At 52.2% G+C, this 12,288-nt stretch overlaps 6 protein-coding genes across 6 annotated transcripts in view; 3 read left to right on the forward strand and 3 right to left on the reverse strand.

Moving 5' to 3' along the window:
- Window positions 1-532: 532 nt before the first annotated feature.
- On the reverse strand, window positions 533-1,556 carry GUITHDRAFT_111872 (hypothetical protein; the record flags this gene model as incomplete). The annotated part of the gene is made up of 6 exons (XM_005828940.1): window positions 533-585; window positions 641-686; window positions 745-768; window positions 1,215-1,250; window positions 1,383-1,451; window positions 1,554-1,556. 6 exons carry the CDS (start codon window positions 1,554-1,556, stop codon window positions 533-535), a joined length of 231 nt encoding a protein of 76 aa, XP_005828997.1.
- A 404-nt stretch (window positions 1,557-1,960) lies between these two features.
- On the forward strand, window positions 1,961-2,292 carry GUITHDRAFT_153650 (hypothetical protein; the record flags this gene model as incomplete). The annotated part of the gene is made up of 1 exon (XM_005828941.1): window positions 1,961-2,292. Exon 1 carries the CDS (start codon window positions 2,120-2,122, stop codon window positions 2,288-2,290), a length of 171 nt encoding a protein of 56 aa, XP_005828998.1. The 5' UTR covers window positions 1,961-2,119.
- Window positions 2,293-2,506: 214 nt separating this feature from the next.
- GUITHDRAFT_111874 (hypothetical protein) lies at window positions 2,507-3,665 on the reverse strand (the record flags this gene model as incomplete). The annotated part of the gene is made up of 2 exons (XM_005828942.1): window positions 2,507-2,964; window positions 3,002-3,665. 2 exons carry the CDS (start codon window positions 3,663-3,665, stop codon window positions 2,507-2,509), a joined length of 1,122 nt encoding a protein of 373 aa, XP_005828999.1.
- A 910-nt stretch (window positions 3,666-4,575) lies between these two features.
- On the forward strand, window positions 4,576-4,850 carry GUITHDRAFT_111875 (hypothetical protein; the record flags this gene model as incomplete). Its single annotated transcript, XM_005828943.1, has 2 exons — window positions 4,576-4,721; window positions 4,766-4,850. The coding sequence occupies 2 exons, from the start codon at window positions 4,576-4,578 to the stop codon at window positions 4,848-4,850; spliced, it is 231 nt and encodes a 76-aa protein (XP_005829000.1).
- A 104-nt stretch (window positions 4,851-4,954) lies between these two features.
- On the reverse strand, window positions 4,955-7,948 carry GUITHDRAFT_111876 (hypothetical protein; the record flags this gene model as incomplete). The annotated part of the gene is made up of 13 exons (XM_005828944.1): window positions 4,955-5,008; window positions 5,324-5,384; window positions 5,751-5,760; window positions 5,810-5,885; window positions 5,935-5,997; window positions 6,043-6,129; window positions 6,262-6,312; window positions 6,389-6,428; window positions 6,491-6,552; window positions 6,606-7,235; window positions 7,290-7,335; window positions 7,385-7,532; window positions 7,579-7,948. 13 exons carry the CDS (start codon window positions 7,946-7,948, stop codon window positions 4,955-4,957), a joined length of 1,698 nt encoding a protein of 565 aa, XP_005829001.1.
- Window positions 7,949-10,853: 2,905 nt separating this feature from the next.
- Window positions 10,854-12,288, forward strand: part of GUITHDRAFT_141496 (hypothetical protein) — a gene marked incomplete at both ends in the record, with an annotated part of 5,465 nt that continues 4,030 nt past the window's right edge. Inside the window, 6 exons of the mRNA XM_005828945.1 lie at window positions 10,854-11,098; window positions 11,200-11,299; window positions 11,344-11,410; window positions 11,640-11,720; window positions 11,878-11,924; window positions 12,121-12,274. Of these exons, the coding sequence (XP_005829002.1) occupies window positions 10,854-11,098; window positions 11,200-11,299; window positions 11,344-11,410; window positions 11,640-11,720; window positions 11,878-11,924; window positions 12,121-12,274 (694 nt within the window). The remainder of the gene's footprint in view (window positions 11,099-11,199; window positions 11,300-11,343; window positions 11,411-11,639; window positions 11,721-11,877; window positions 11,925-12,120; window positions 12,275-12,288) is intronic.

Below are 12,288 nucleotides of genomic sequence, written 5' to 3' on the forward strand. Positions count from 1 at the left end.
AGGGAGGGAGGGAGGGAGGGAGGGAGGGAGGGAGGGAGAACAGTAGGGGTGGAGGCCGTGGCAAGGAAAAGGATTTCGGGGGGGAGGAGGGTCTTTGGTGGGGTGCCAGGAGGGGGTAGCGGGAAATCGAGGAGGGAGAGGAGAGAGAGAGAAGGAACTTGTGTGCGTTGAAGAGAATAACGAGGGCCTCTAACAATGTTAAGGGAAGGAGTTGAGAGTTGTGAAGCAGATTGTGATGGAGGTCAGTATGATGATATGATCACGTCGTAGTTGCACTGTTGTACTGGCGAGAGAGAAGCTGCTGTCACAATGAATGGATGGAATAAGAGCGTCTGACCAGGAGGTAATGAGGAGATGCTGTGGGATGAGGTGAAGATGGAAGTAAAACTCCTCTAATCACAACATGGTCACAAACAGCTCGCACGGTCCCAACTGGACTGAACGGACTGGAACTGAAACGACCCGACCTCCACGACTAGGTTTTAATCATTATCTAAGAGCCTTCGAGATCTAGTTCCTCCCCCCGTCAGATTTACATGCTGTGTCGCATGGACTGCTTGATGTCACGGGACATCTGGGCAGTGCCTGTCATCGTCGAGCATCAGCAACCATGTCCGACATAAGCTTGCAGAGCACTCACTCTTGTACCAGTAGCCTGGCTTGTGGGTGAAGAGGGGCTGACCGCACTGTAGCGCAAAAAAAAGTCACAAAGATGCATCAGAACAAGCTCATTGTTAAACAAACCGAGTCGCCAGTCAATCCACAATCCTGTAATGAACTCAGTCAGATATGCACCAGCGAAAGTTGAGTCTGCAACAGTGTATGAACTATTTTGGTGTGGATCTAAATACAGTATTGAAACTATGCTTCACTCATCACACGACAATCGTTTCACAAGCATGACATCCCCACATCGATTGCAGGGAATCATAATGTGAAACAACTGGAATCGACTGTCATAAAGACGTTTGTCCGCATCAACATTGTTTCCTCCACACAAGATCATTCAAGAAGAATACATATGCGCACAATACACAATCAGATCCACGAGATAACTGGAATGAAGAAACAACTGAAATGGTCAGCGACACAGCTTATTTTTGTTCATATCAAAGCAGCTTCAAGCAAATCAAGACAGGCTTCAACAGCCAAATACCCAAGTTGGATGATCATTGCGATCCAATGTTTTGAAATACCATGTCAAACTATCTCACGATGAATCCTGTGCCCACTTCAAGCTGTACGATAGCCTAACAGGTTGAGCCACAACAACATACGCTCGACCAGATCGAACACTCATCATCAGCTGTGATCACCAACAACTCAAGTTTATCTTTCCCCCATGATCTCATTGCTGCGCTCCCTGTCTACTGTTTTCCCACCTGAACGCCGAAGGCATCGAGCTTGGTGAACATGCGGGAGCCGAACATGGTGATCGCGAATAGACGCGTCTGTTCGAGAGCGGTTACCAACTGTAACCGTGATGGTCTTAGTTCGATAGGACCCTTTCGTAAGAAAATTTGCTTATCTGCGCCTATACCTTTTAACCCTACCATTTCCCACAAGAATACAGTATCAAGTACCGGTGATACATCACACCGGTTTGAATCTGGTAAATGGGATGGGTGGATATCAATGGGACACCTGGCCGAAGGGCTTTGAGGGAGGGGTTTGAAATCCAAAGAGGACCGGTAGGATCGGACTGGAGGGGTACTACTACCTGGTAAAAACATGAGGTAGAAGGGGGTATGTCGACTCAGCGACTTACAGGGTACCTCGTCCTCCCGATTCCGATCACAGGGGTCATTACAAACTTGAGGGACAATTTTGAAATTATACCATTTAAAAATATGAGGAAATTTGAAATATACACTGGGGAAGGGAAAGGGTGAAGGGTCGCGGGGGGAAGTCGAAGGGGCAGACAAGGGGTATAAAATCGGAAGAGGAAGCGGCAAGTGGCACAGGACAGGTCAGAACCATTTCTGCTCATCCTTGCACATGTGTACGATTGTATGAGAAAGGCCGAGTTTGATGAACCTTTGTTTAATGCATGTTCTTGGAACTGTCGTTCTTTCTTGTATGTCATCTTATTCCGCGGTTTCCTGACTTCGATGCAGCAATGATCCAGAAGCTCTTCGATCTTGAGGACTACGCCGGTACCTACCGCGAGACCCGCAACGCCTACCTCAAGGCTGCCAACCAGCTCAAGCTCGCCACCGGCCCCTACAAGGCCGCTCGTGATGCCTACGTTGCTGCCACTGCCACCTACACCAAGTCCCTCTACGAGTAAATGTGTTGCTCTGTTCAGTTGCTTCGTTTTCCAAGCGAAGATTCTTGCTCAGATGTTTAATAAACGCATTCTCTAGATGAAGACTTATCTATTCCTCATTTACTTAGATGAGATATTCACACGAATCCCCAAGTGCATGGCTCGTGAAACACATGTTGGTGCAGGTTCAAACATGGATGTGCAGTATATTCTTAGTGTGTTACAAAACATTTATTGTCAAGTTATACTTGAAATCATGCTACGGGCTTCTTTCCAGTCTGGATCAATATCTATACACAGCTTGAGGGCTGAGATCGCCTTCTCAGGATCTTCCATCTTCATATACAACTTCGCGAGGTTGAGCAAAACTCCCTTGTAACTCGGTGGCCAATCCCTTACGTCAAGCTTCCCGAGGCCCTCTTCCACGACCCTCTGACACTCTGCTACTGCCTCGTGCTCAGCAGAGGTCCAGTGAAGGTTAGCCAGGACACACCATGCTGTGAGAGCGTGAGGATTGTACTTCACGCACAGTCTGTACAGCTGGATGGCTTCTGACATCTGTCCTCTTCTCAACGCATTGCTGGCACGCTGCTCGAATCGCAAGCTGTGGTCGATGAACTTCGTGGAGCAGAAGAACATAGCCAGCACGTAGCGCACGCCCCCCTGCACAGGATGCCCAGCATGCCACACTGACCCTGCATGCGCAAGCCCATGGCCAAGCTTGACACGCACAGAATCTTTCAGGCCTTCGATCCAAGTCCCCCCCTCCTTGATAGTTGACAGGGTCATTGAGGCTGACTGTCAGGGTCAGGAAGCTGAAGTCTTGGTGTACAGGAGTGAGGATGGGAGAGCCGCTGCTGTTGTACTTCAAAACTGTCGCCTGGTAGAGCCTCAGGTGCTGGGCTCTAGCCTCAGGCACATCCGGAAACGCCGTCTCAAGCAGAGGATAGACCCTGGTAGCAAGGACGTTCCCGAGGAAGGCGGTACTGCGAGGAAGCTTCTCAACTGGCGTTCGATGAGGCATGAATTGCTCGTTCTCCTTCGACGCATACGGAAACCCTTGTGTCCATGCTGCTACCTGCTCTGCCTCTTCAATGACCTGTGAACATTCACTAGCGCTGAAGAGCGGTGTTTCGGACATTGCTACGTAAGTCTCTTTTGGCGATTGCTGCTTGAGCAAAACACCCTCAAACGATTTGAAGTCCCATTTGGTAGGGATACCACACCTCTCATTGAGTGGCACTACCTTGCGAAAGTCGCACCATGGCCTTGAATTGCATTCCTGCCTGTGCTCTGCCACGTTTTCTCGGATGAACTCCTCCTCAACTTGTAAGTATCGGAGAGTGTTCACCTGCTGTTCCAAGCCAAGGAAAGCTTTCAAATTGGTAGGATCCATTCCTTGCAACACATTGATCCCTCGAGCTGTGCCACTCATTTCCATCCTCACACGTGCATGGCGACTGCGGCACATCAGGCGGGATGAAAGATGCACTCTTGCGGATGGTGGGGATGATGGGTGCTGGAGGAGGAAGGCAGGGTGAGCAGTTGGTCGATGACGATGAGCAGGCTCCTGCCATTCGTGGTCTGCCAACCAGTCCGGTTGCGCCATGGTCAGGATCGCCGCGATCGATGCCAACTTGGGGAGCATAGTCGGGGAGATTGGGGAGGAAGGACCACCCCTCTTAATAAGGGGGTGGTGGATGGTAAATGTAAGGGTGGGAATGTATGTGGGGTGGATGTTCTCTGACGCTGGTTGTTGAGTAAAACAATTAAAAACTACTTTTAAACACAACTGGATCCCGAGGCGGACCCGGCAGGGCAACTGAGTAGCTACCGTACCCTACTGGCAAGTGCGGCTGTTGGGACTGCCCTAGGTACTGATGGGTAGCAATGGTAGGGAGGAGAGGAGGAGAGGAGGGGAAGGGGATGGACATGGAGACAGCACTAGCAGTTCAGCCTGTGGTAGCCTACCATGAACCATGGAGAGGAGAACAACTATGGTTGCAGAAACTCAAAACAACTAAAGAGACGGAAAGGCAGGAAGACAGGCAGGAAGACAGGCAGGCCGGGCAGGCAGGCAGGCAGAGAGGAAGACCAAGCAAAGGTGATACGCGCAAGACGAGAGGAGGATGGTGGTGAGATAAAAGACTCCGATCGCGGGGAGGAGTCTGTCAGGTTGGACCAACAATGCTGCAAGGACCTGACGGTGGTGTCTCTCAACAGCAGGAGATCGTCATTTCGTAATGTACTTTCTCTCGTGATGCGAGGACGGAGATAGCAAGCTTTCATAAATCGTCAGCCCCGCCATGGCGAACTTTTCAGGCAAGGTCGTCGTCAACGCCATTATCCTACTCAGTTTCCTCCTGCTGGTGGATCTTCTCTTCATCCTCGCATCCATGGCCCTCGCAGCGTCGCAGTGGAGCTCCCTGGCGCTGCCAGACATGGTCGTGTGGTGAGTGTGAGGGGGAGGGAGGAGAGAGCTGAGACGATGGGCAGGTCGAGCTACTCGGGCATCGGAATGGTCGGGGGGATCATCCTGTTGATTGCTGTCTTAGTCTTCATTGAGAGGCGTAGATATTGAACAAACGAGGAAGAGGAGCTTGCTAGAGGTGCTGGAGGGATCAGAAGGGAGGAGAAGCTTGCTAGAGGAGCTGGAAGGAAGGGAGGAGAAGCTTGCTAGAGGGACTACGCGTAGAGAGCTAGGTTCATCTTGGCATCGCAGGATTTTAGCAGGGGATCCTGTTGAGCCTAAAAGTCAGAGACAGGCGACGAGAATGGAGGAGAGGGAGGAGACGGTGCTCTAGAGTGCTGAGAAGTCACGGAGGAGGGAGGAAGATGGGGAGAGGAGGAGGAGGTGTGCCGAAGAAACCTGCTTGCCTCTCCTGCGATAGATGTCGGTGGGATTTTCATTCAACCACTGATGTGAGTCGGGGAGATCAAAACCTGAAGGAGGGTGCGGTCAGCCTAAAAGTCTGCTTCTGCTCCTCCTGCTGCTCTTGCTCCTCCTCCTCCTCCTCCTCCTCCTCCTCCTTCTCCTATACAACTGCTGCTTACCGAGTCCTTCCAAGTTGTCTTGGGCTTTCTCTTGCCTCCCTCGCTGTTGGCTCGCGTCTCCCTACCGACTTCACTCAGCCGCACAGTCAACCCCCGGAACCTCCTCCCACCCTCGAATTCCAAGTCATCTCGTCAAAGGTCTCTTGAGAGAAATCCCGTGGGGGAAGCGGGCTGCTAGCGATCGTGTCGAAGAAAAACTGAACGAGGCGTTAGAGTTTCAGTTTGAAAGTAGAGGAGAGGAGTAGAGGAGAGCGGGAGAGGAGGAGAAGAGAGAAAGAAGTGGGGGAAGCGGCAAAGAAAGGAAAGGGAGTAGAGGAGGAAGAGAGGAGGCAAAGGAGGAGGAGGAGGAGAGAGGCAGAGGGGAACAGTGCTTGCCTGGTTGAGGTCGAGATGAGTGAGTCGTTTGTGGAACGATCCTCCCGGTGACCACGCGCTTCCTGCGACTGGAAGTGATGAACGAGGTCTCTATCTTCTCCTCCTCCCGACCTGTCAACTTGGCGTTGTTGTGCACTAGCAACGCAAGATGCCTCACGCAGTTGTCAAGCACCAGCTCAACCTCACACTGTGGTGAAAGTCTCAGCCGAGCTTTCCTCTTCTCAGCCGTCGGTCACCTGATCGCGGATCTGCGACAAGTTGGTCCAGGTTTGCCTCTCCCCTTGCAGCATGCTCTCTGCCTGCCCAACAAAGTCTGTACCCCACCATGAAAGGGAACGTAAAACCATCGCAGAGTCGGTCGGCGTCCACCAGTATCCCTTGAAGGTCTCCAGGCTGACTGGAGGGGCGATGGTGACGTCGCCAACGTATTTCTGAAAGGCAATTTAAAAGGAGGAGGAGGAGGAGGAGGAGGAGGAGGAGGAGGAGGAGGAGGAGGAGGAGGAGCAAGAGGAGGAGGAGGAGGAGGAGGAGGAGGAGGAGGAGGATGAGGATGGATCAGAAACCTGCTCAATGGTCTGCTTCAGGAGCTTCGGGGCGATTCCCAGAGAGATCGCCTAAGTGAAGATGAGGATGGGCGGAAGCAGAAGACGAGAAGGAGGACAAGAAGGCAGGCATGAAGGAATGACGTACTTGTTCGCATCGGTGAAGGACTTCGGATTGCACGAGGTACCTGCAAGGATGGATGAGAATCAGAGAAAGGGGAACAAGTCGCAAGTAGAAAGGAGAGCATACCCGACTGTCGAAGAGATCCTGGAGATCAAGCCTTTCTTTGCTCCCTTGCAGTCTATCTTGACCTGATCGGTTCATTTCCTTCAGTCTGCACTCACCAGACGAGAGGCCTCGTCACCTGCTTCTGCGATCGCTGGATGAAGGGGATGGCATGGAAGTTCGTCTGGGAAACGATGAAGAAGTTCACGTTGAAAAGCTCCTGCAGCCGATTGATCGAAAGGTCCGAGTTCAGGCTCAGAGCATGCGCTTGCTCTCTATCCCCCCGGGAGTTGCTCCGAGTGGGATCGGAGTTCCCCCATGACCTCGCACAGCTCCCGTCTGGGTCCTTGACAACCAGGCACTTCCCAGGTCGGCTCAAGGGGAAACAGGAGGCAGCTACTGCGCTCCAGAGGAGCACGTTAGGGGATGTAAGGTAGTTAAGGAGGCGGGACTTCTCGAAGTTGCTCTCGGGGGGCACGACGACGTTGACAATCCTCCCCGTCCTCTCGTACGCCTCGTGGAAGGTGACATCCCCCAGCAGGTGGATCAGGAACCTCTCCAGACCATCGCTGTCCCATCTCGACTCCTCCTGCACCAGCAGCCGCATCTTCCCGTACAGGGACCCAGGAGGAAAATCCGGGCTCTGACTCATCGCCGACTCACCGAGGTCAAGGAACATGGTCTCGAGCTCGTCGATGTTGCTTATCCCTACGAGCGCCGTCACAACAGCTCCGAAGCTCGAGCCTGAGATGATGCGGGGCAGCAGGCCCTGCCAGCTCCACCCGTTAGCAGATCAAGAACGCGTCAGGCGCTGGTCTCTTACATGTTCGTAGAGGGCCTTCACCACTCCGAAGTGGTACATGCCGTACCTGGCCAGCAGGTGAGCATGCACAGCAGCCGTCACCGTATTGCACTCACCGCAGCCCACCCGAGAGGAGCAGCGAAGTCTTCCCGAGCGCATGCCGGGACTCGGTGAAGAAGGCAAGGCGAGCCTCTACGGAGATGAGGTCGTCCCTCGCGTTAGCTACCGAGTACATCATCCGGATCAGTTCTCGCTGATGCTTCTCTGTCATTTACAAGTCAGTCAGACACAGACAAGCGCGTCTACACACCGATGAGAAGCTTCGTTCCCAAATGCGAGTACTCGTACAACGACTGGTTTCCTATCCCCACAAAGTTCCTCTGCAGGCCCGAGCGGAGCCACGACACGATGCTTTCGAAGTCCTCGTTCGCTTCTAGGAGCTGCAGCTGTCTCAGTCTCTCTCGGATCAGGGTGTGGTCGTAGTACGACGACTTAGCATCTGCCTTCCATGCATGGCTCCCTTCAAGCCCATCAAGCAGTTCGGCCGCCTGCAGCCAATCCTCGTACTGCCTTGCGGTCTGCAGAGTGTGATAGCAGTGCAGTTTGCTCTGAGTGCATTCTGCCTCTGACAGTTCGCTGCTGGAAGAGATTTGACTCCTCAGCTCTGGGTTTGTATTCATAGATACAAACTCCCAATGTCAATGCTTTCACGTCATCGAATACGGATTCTTGCAAAGGAGCGACGCTACAGTAAAGAATAGCCGGATTCCATTTTGTTCTCGATCACGCCAGGATGCTACTGTAAAACAATACATGTCATAAGACGTGAATCTCAGATTGCACAGATACAACTTTATTTGTTTCCCTTGTTTCTCCGTCATGTTTCCTATCCCGTTCTTTGAATCATCAGTCTACGAGCTGTACTCGTCAGTCTTTCTATCATGCCTGCTTGTCAACACTTAACATATCATCTTCATCGCTTTCCTCTCCTGCTCCCCCCTGCTATGCTCTCCCGCTCTTACCCCTCGCTCTCTTCCCCTACCCCTCCCTCCATTTCGCGATGCTCCCGTCGCATCCTATGTCGCTCTGAACATTCGTAAAACTAGTTTGTATACTAAAAGTGTTATAGGGCCCTTGGTCCCCTACAAAACTTTCCAGAAAAGAACCTTTTCGAAATTTTTAGAACCCAAAAACTTGTGTCACGGGTACATACATTACTTTTAACAGTACCCTACCCCGAGAAATTAGAAATGCATTACCCTCCCCCGTCGTATCCGATGCGACGGTTCTCTACTACCCTCCTTTCCCTGAGCGACAAGGGGCCAAGTACCCTATGTTTGCCAATTAGTGTACCCACCCCTCATACGGACTCCTTGGTCCCCACCCTTCAGGTATCTACAGAACCGCACCCCTACCCCCTGATATTCCAGTACCACCCCTACTGCGTCCCTATCTTTTCAAGCATGGACAGGCGGCCGCCACAATGCCGACCCTTCCTATGACCCCCTATTTTCCCTTCAAACCACCCTGGTAGTACCCTAGAGATATGCGCCCTCACGGCAGGCGCCCGGCGCCGCCCGGGCCGCAGCCCGGAAGCCGGGCCCGGCAGCCCGCCCGGTGGCCGGCAGCCTCAGTTGTCACTGTCACGGCGGGGGCCACTGAGCGGCCTGACCGTACAGGTCGGGCCCGGCCGCCACTGACCCGGTAACAACGTCTGTGACAAGTCCAAGATCAGATGGAACAGCGGCATGATATCAAGTTCAGTCCCGGGATGGGCCAGTACTATACGGTATTTCATATTGTTCAACAGGCCAGCCGGCAGTGTCGCTAAGTCGAAAAGTTTCATCACAATGATCATGTGCCGCGCCAGCAGCTGCTGAGCAGACCTGCCGCAGTGCTCTTACACTGAGCAGGCCCGAGGCTCCCGGGCCACCCGGCGGCCTCACTGGCCCTGACCCGGGCCCTTGCCGGGGCCCGGGGGCGGCGGAGCCGGCCCGGCCCGGGACTCGGAGCGGCACAAAGGGCCGACGGGGCTGTCTTGTCAGAACACAAGTCAGGCTCAGCTAGTTCCTTGATCCTCCTCCAGTACTTGAAAGTTTGCCGCGTGCTGCATCAGCAACCGTTTCAGGTTTGTCGCTCTTCTCTGCGGTGAGTGCCTTCCTTGTCTCTCTCCTCCCGCCCTCGTCTCCGGTCCCTTCCATCCCTGAACTTACCTTTCGCAGCTACGTACCAGGACATCGGCAGCGGATTCTGCAACACTACTCAGGGCTTGTTATGGACAGTCTGCATCCTAGTCAGTACGCTGTTCTCCTACTACGGCAGTGGCCTTTGCCGTTGTCCTGTGTTTCATATGCTGCACTCCCGAGGCATGGGAGGACGAACAAAGAGTAGCAGTGGTCACCGGCTCAAAAGCTCTTCCGATCGCCATTGCGAACGAAGGGACCTATCCAGTAGTGGACCAGGACGCAGTGTAAGGCTCGAAATGTTCTGATTTGCACTCTGCATAGCAGTCTTTGAAAGAGAACTCTCGACGCTCTCTGTACAGATTCTGTCCTGCAACTTATGCAAGTCACCGATGAATGATGTGTAGAATAGATTCGTTGAGTGATGGTTAGACAACAAACATTCATCTGACAAGAGAACGTATCTCCCTGCTACTAAGGAATGTGCGGTGTCATCTGCAGGGTCAACCGTGAGGGTCTGATTGCGATCCATCAAGTGCTACATTCAGGCTATCTCTAAAACAATGAAACTCAAGAAATTCTCTGTCTCAAGGTAGCATTGAGACTTCAACCTACTCACTTACTTTCAAACTTCTTCTCTTCTTTTCCAAGTGCACAACATTCTTCAGACCAATACTGGCACAGAAGTTTGTTGACAGGTAGGAATGATGCACCTCTCCCCTCCTCATCATTGCTTTCCTTGCTGCCTTCTGCCAATTATTCAGCATCACCTGATTCCTTTTGCTTTCGTTCTGGTCTTGATCGTCATCCTCGTAATCTTTGTTTTCACGTTTCCCCTTCTGCAGCAATTTCGCTTGCAACTCAATCCCTCAAAAGTGTAATCATTGACGGTTGATCATGGTTCGATCTGTGTTTGTAACTTTATTTCTTCAATTACAAACCAGGTATGATAGATCCATGTTCTATTCTTACTTCATTTTCATAACAACATACGCAAGGAGTTGTTCATGAACAGAGACGTATCGTTCTCCAACACGGCGTTTTCTGTCTTCCCTTAATTTTCTCACTCAGCATGTCTTTCTCATCATATTTCTTACATCATTTGTCTCGTCTCGTTGTATCATACTCGCACATCTTCAAATTAACTTCCGCATTTTTCGGTGTCCCGACCGCTGTGACCCCTACCCCTCCATTTATTCGGTAATACCACCGGTGCACCCAATTCATTAGACCCCTACCGCCAGACCTGAAATGTAGGGTGGGGTTGTTGTGACGTTTTGCATTTGAATTCGAGTTGGCGTGTAGGAGCAAGTGGAGAGAAGAAGCGAGGAAGAGAGAGGAACAAGAGAGAGGAGGAAGAGGAGAGAGGAGGTTGGGGCCATCAGCAAGTAGAGAAGACAACATGCTGTCATCTCCTTCAGCACAGAAGAACTTGCGGAACCGCAGGCAGTCCAAGCCGAGGATGCCATTGCAGGCGAGGGACGTGAATGTGACCTTTGAGACGGAGAAGTTCTCCTTCAAGGACAAGCAGTCCCCAGCTGTTAACAAGCAGCTCACGAGCAGCAAACGACACGAGCGACTGATGTTTGACGACAACACGAGTGCGAGCCCGACGAAACGACCAAGAGTGCTGTACCGCGATGACAAGTATGCTTGCTGTGTTACTTGTCGAGTAGCACTAACACTCCTCTCCCTCCCCCTCGTCGTCCTCACCTTCAAATCCTTCCCTCCTTGTTTCTTGCAAGCAGAGACTTCAGGAGGAACATCACGCAGACAAGAATGCTTGCTGAGCTCAAGGCAAAGTTGCGAGAGCGAGAGCACATGAGGGAGGCGTCTTTCAACATGACGGTAGACGTGGAGTGCTTGCGAGCCAAGACCATGACAGATGTTAGGATGCTCTCCGTGATCTGAGAGATACTTTCTTGGAGTGGATCTCGACTATCAAGAATGTCACGACAGGTAGGAGAGTAGAGAAGGAATGGATGATGATGGAGTAGATGATTGAGAGATGGAGACCGAGGTGACAATGGTGGTGCTTATGGAGATGATGATAATGATGATGATGAATGCCACCGCAAAGATCTTTGCAAGAGCCTGCTTTTGTCCTGGATCTGGTGATTCCGATGTTGTCGTCGATGATCATGGCGGAAGAACTAGTTCACTCAATCGCTCACTATCTCTCAATCAGAGGTCTTCAACATGGAGGACGAGACCTCCTCGGAGGACAATGAGGATGACTGGCAGGAATACAGTCATACCACTGAGACAGGTAGCTTGGCGCCTCCCCTCCCCTCCTCTCCTCTCCTCTCCTCTCCTCTCCTCTCCTCTCCTCTCCTCTCCTCTCCTCTCCTCTCCTCTCCTCTCCTCTCCTCTCCTCTCCTCCCCCCTGTGTTGCTCTACCTCCTCTTCGGCTCAATTTCTTACAGCAGACAAGGAAGAAAAGAACGAAAGATCTGTAGATTCGAAGCCTCAAGTAAGGATCAAACCAATCTTCCATCCTCTCCTTCTCCCTCTCACAATTACTCTTGTTCATGCTCCCTCCTCCCTTCTGCTGGGCTTCGTTAACATGTAGAGCAAGAGCAAGCCGCGGACTTCCACGTCTGCTGCTCTCGAGTCGCTCATGAGGTCATTCCATCTCGTCTCCTTCCTCCTCCTTGACCTCCTGCCAGGTCTCCTCCTGGCTCCCAAGGCAAGCTGAGGAGAATCTCTGGCAAGATGTGCAGGGCCGGGGGAAGCAGCGGTACGAGCTACACTCAGTTACCACCACCACCACCACCACCACCACCTCCTCCTCCTCCTCCCCCAATAAGCTTAGGGGTGGAGGTGGGTATCAAGAA

This window comes from Guillardia theta, assembly GCF_000315625.1.
Source record: "Guillardia theta CCMP2712 unplaced genomic scaffold GUITHscaffold_55, whole genome shotgun sequence".
Lineage (NCBI taxonomy): Eukaryota > Cryptophyceae > Pyrenomonadales > Geminigeraceae > Guillardia > Guillardia theta.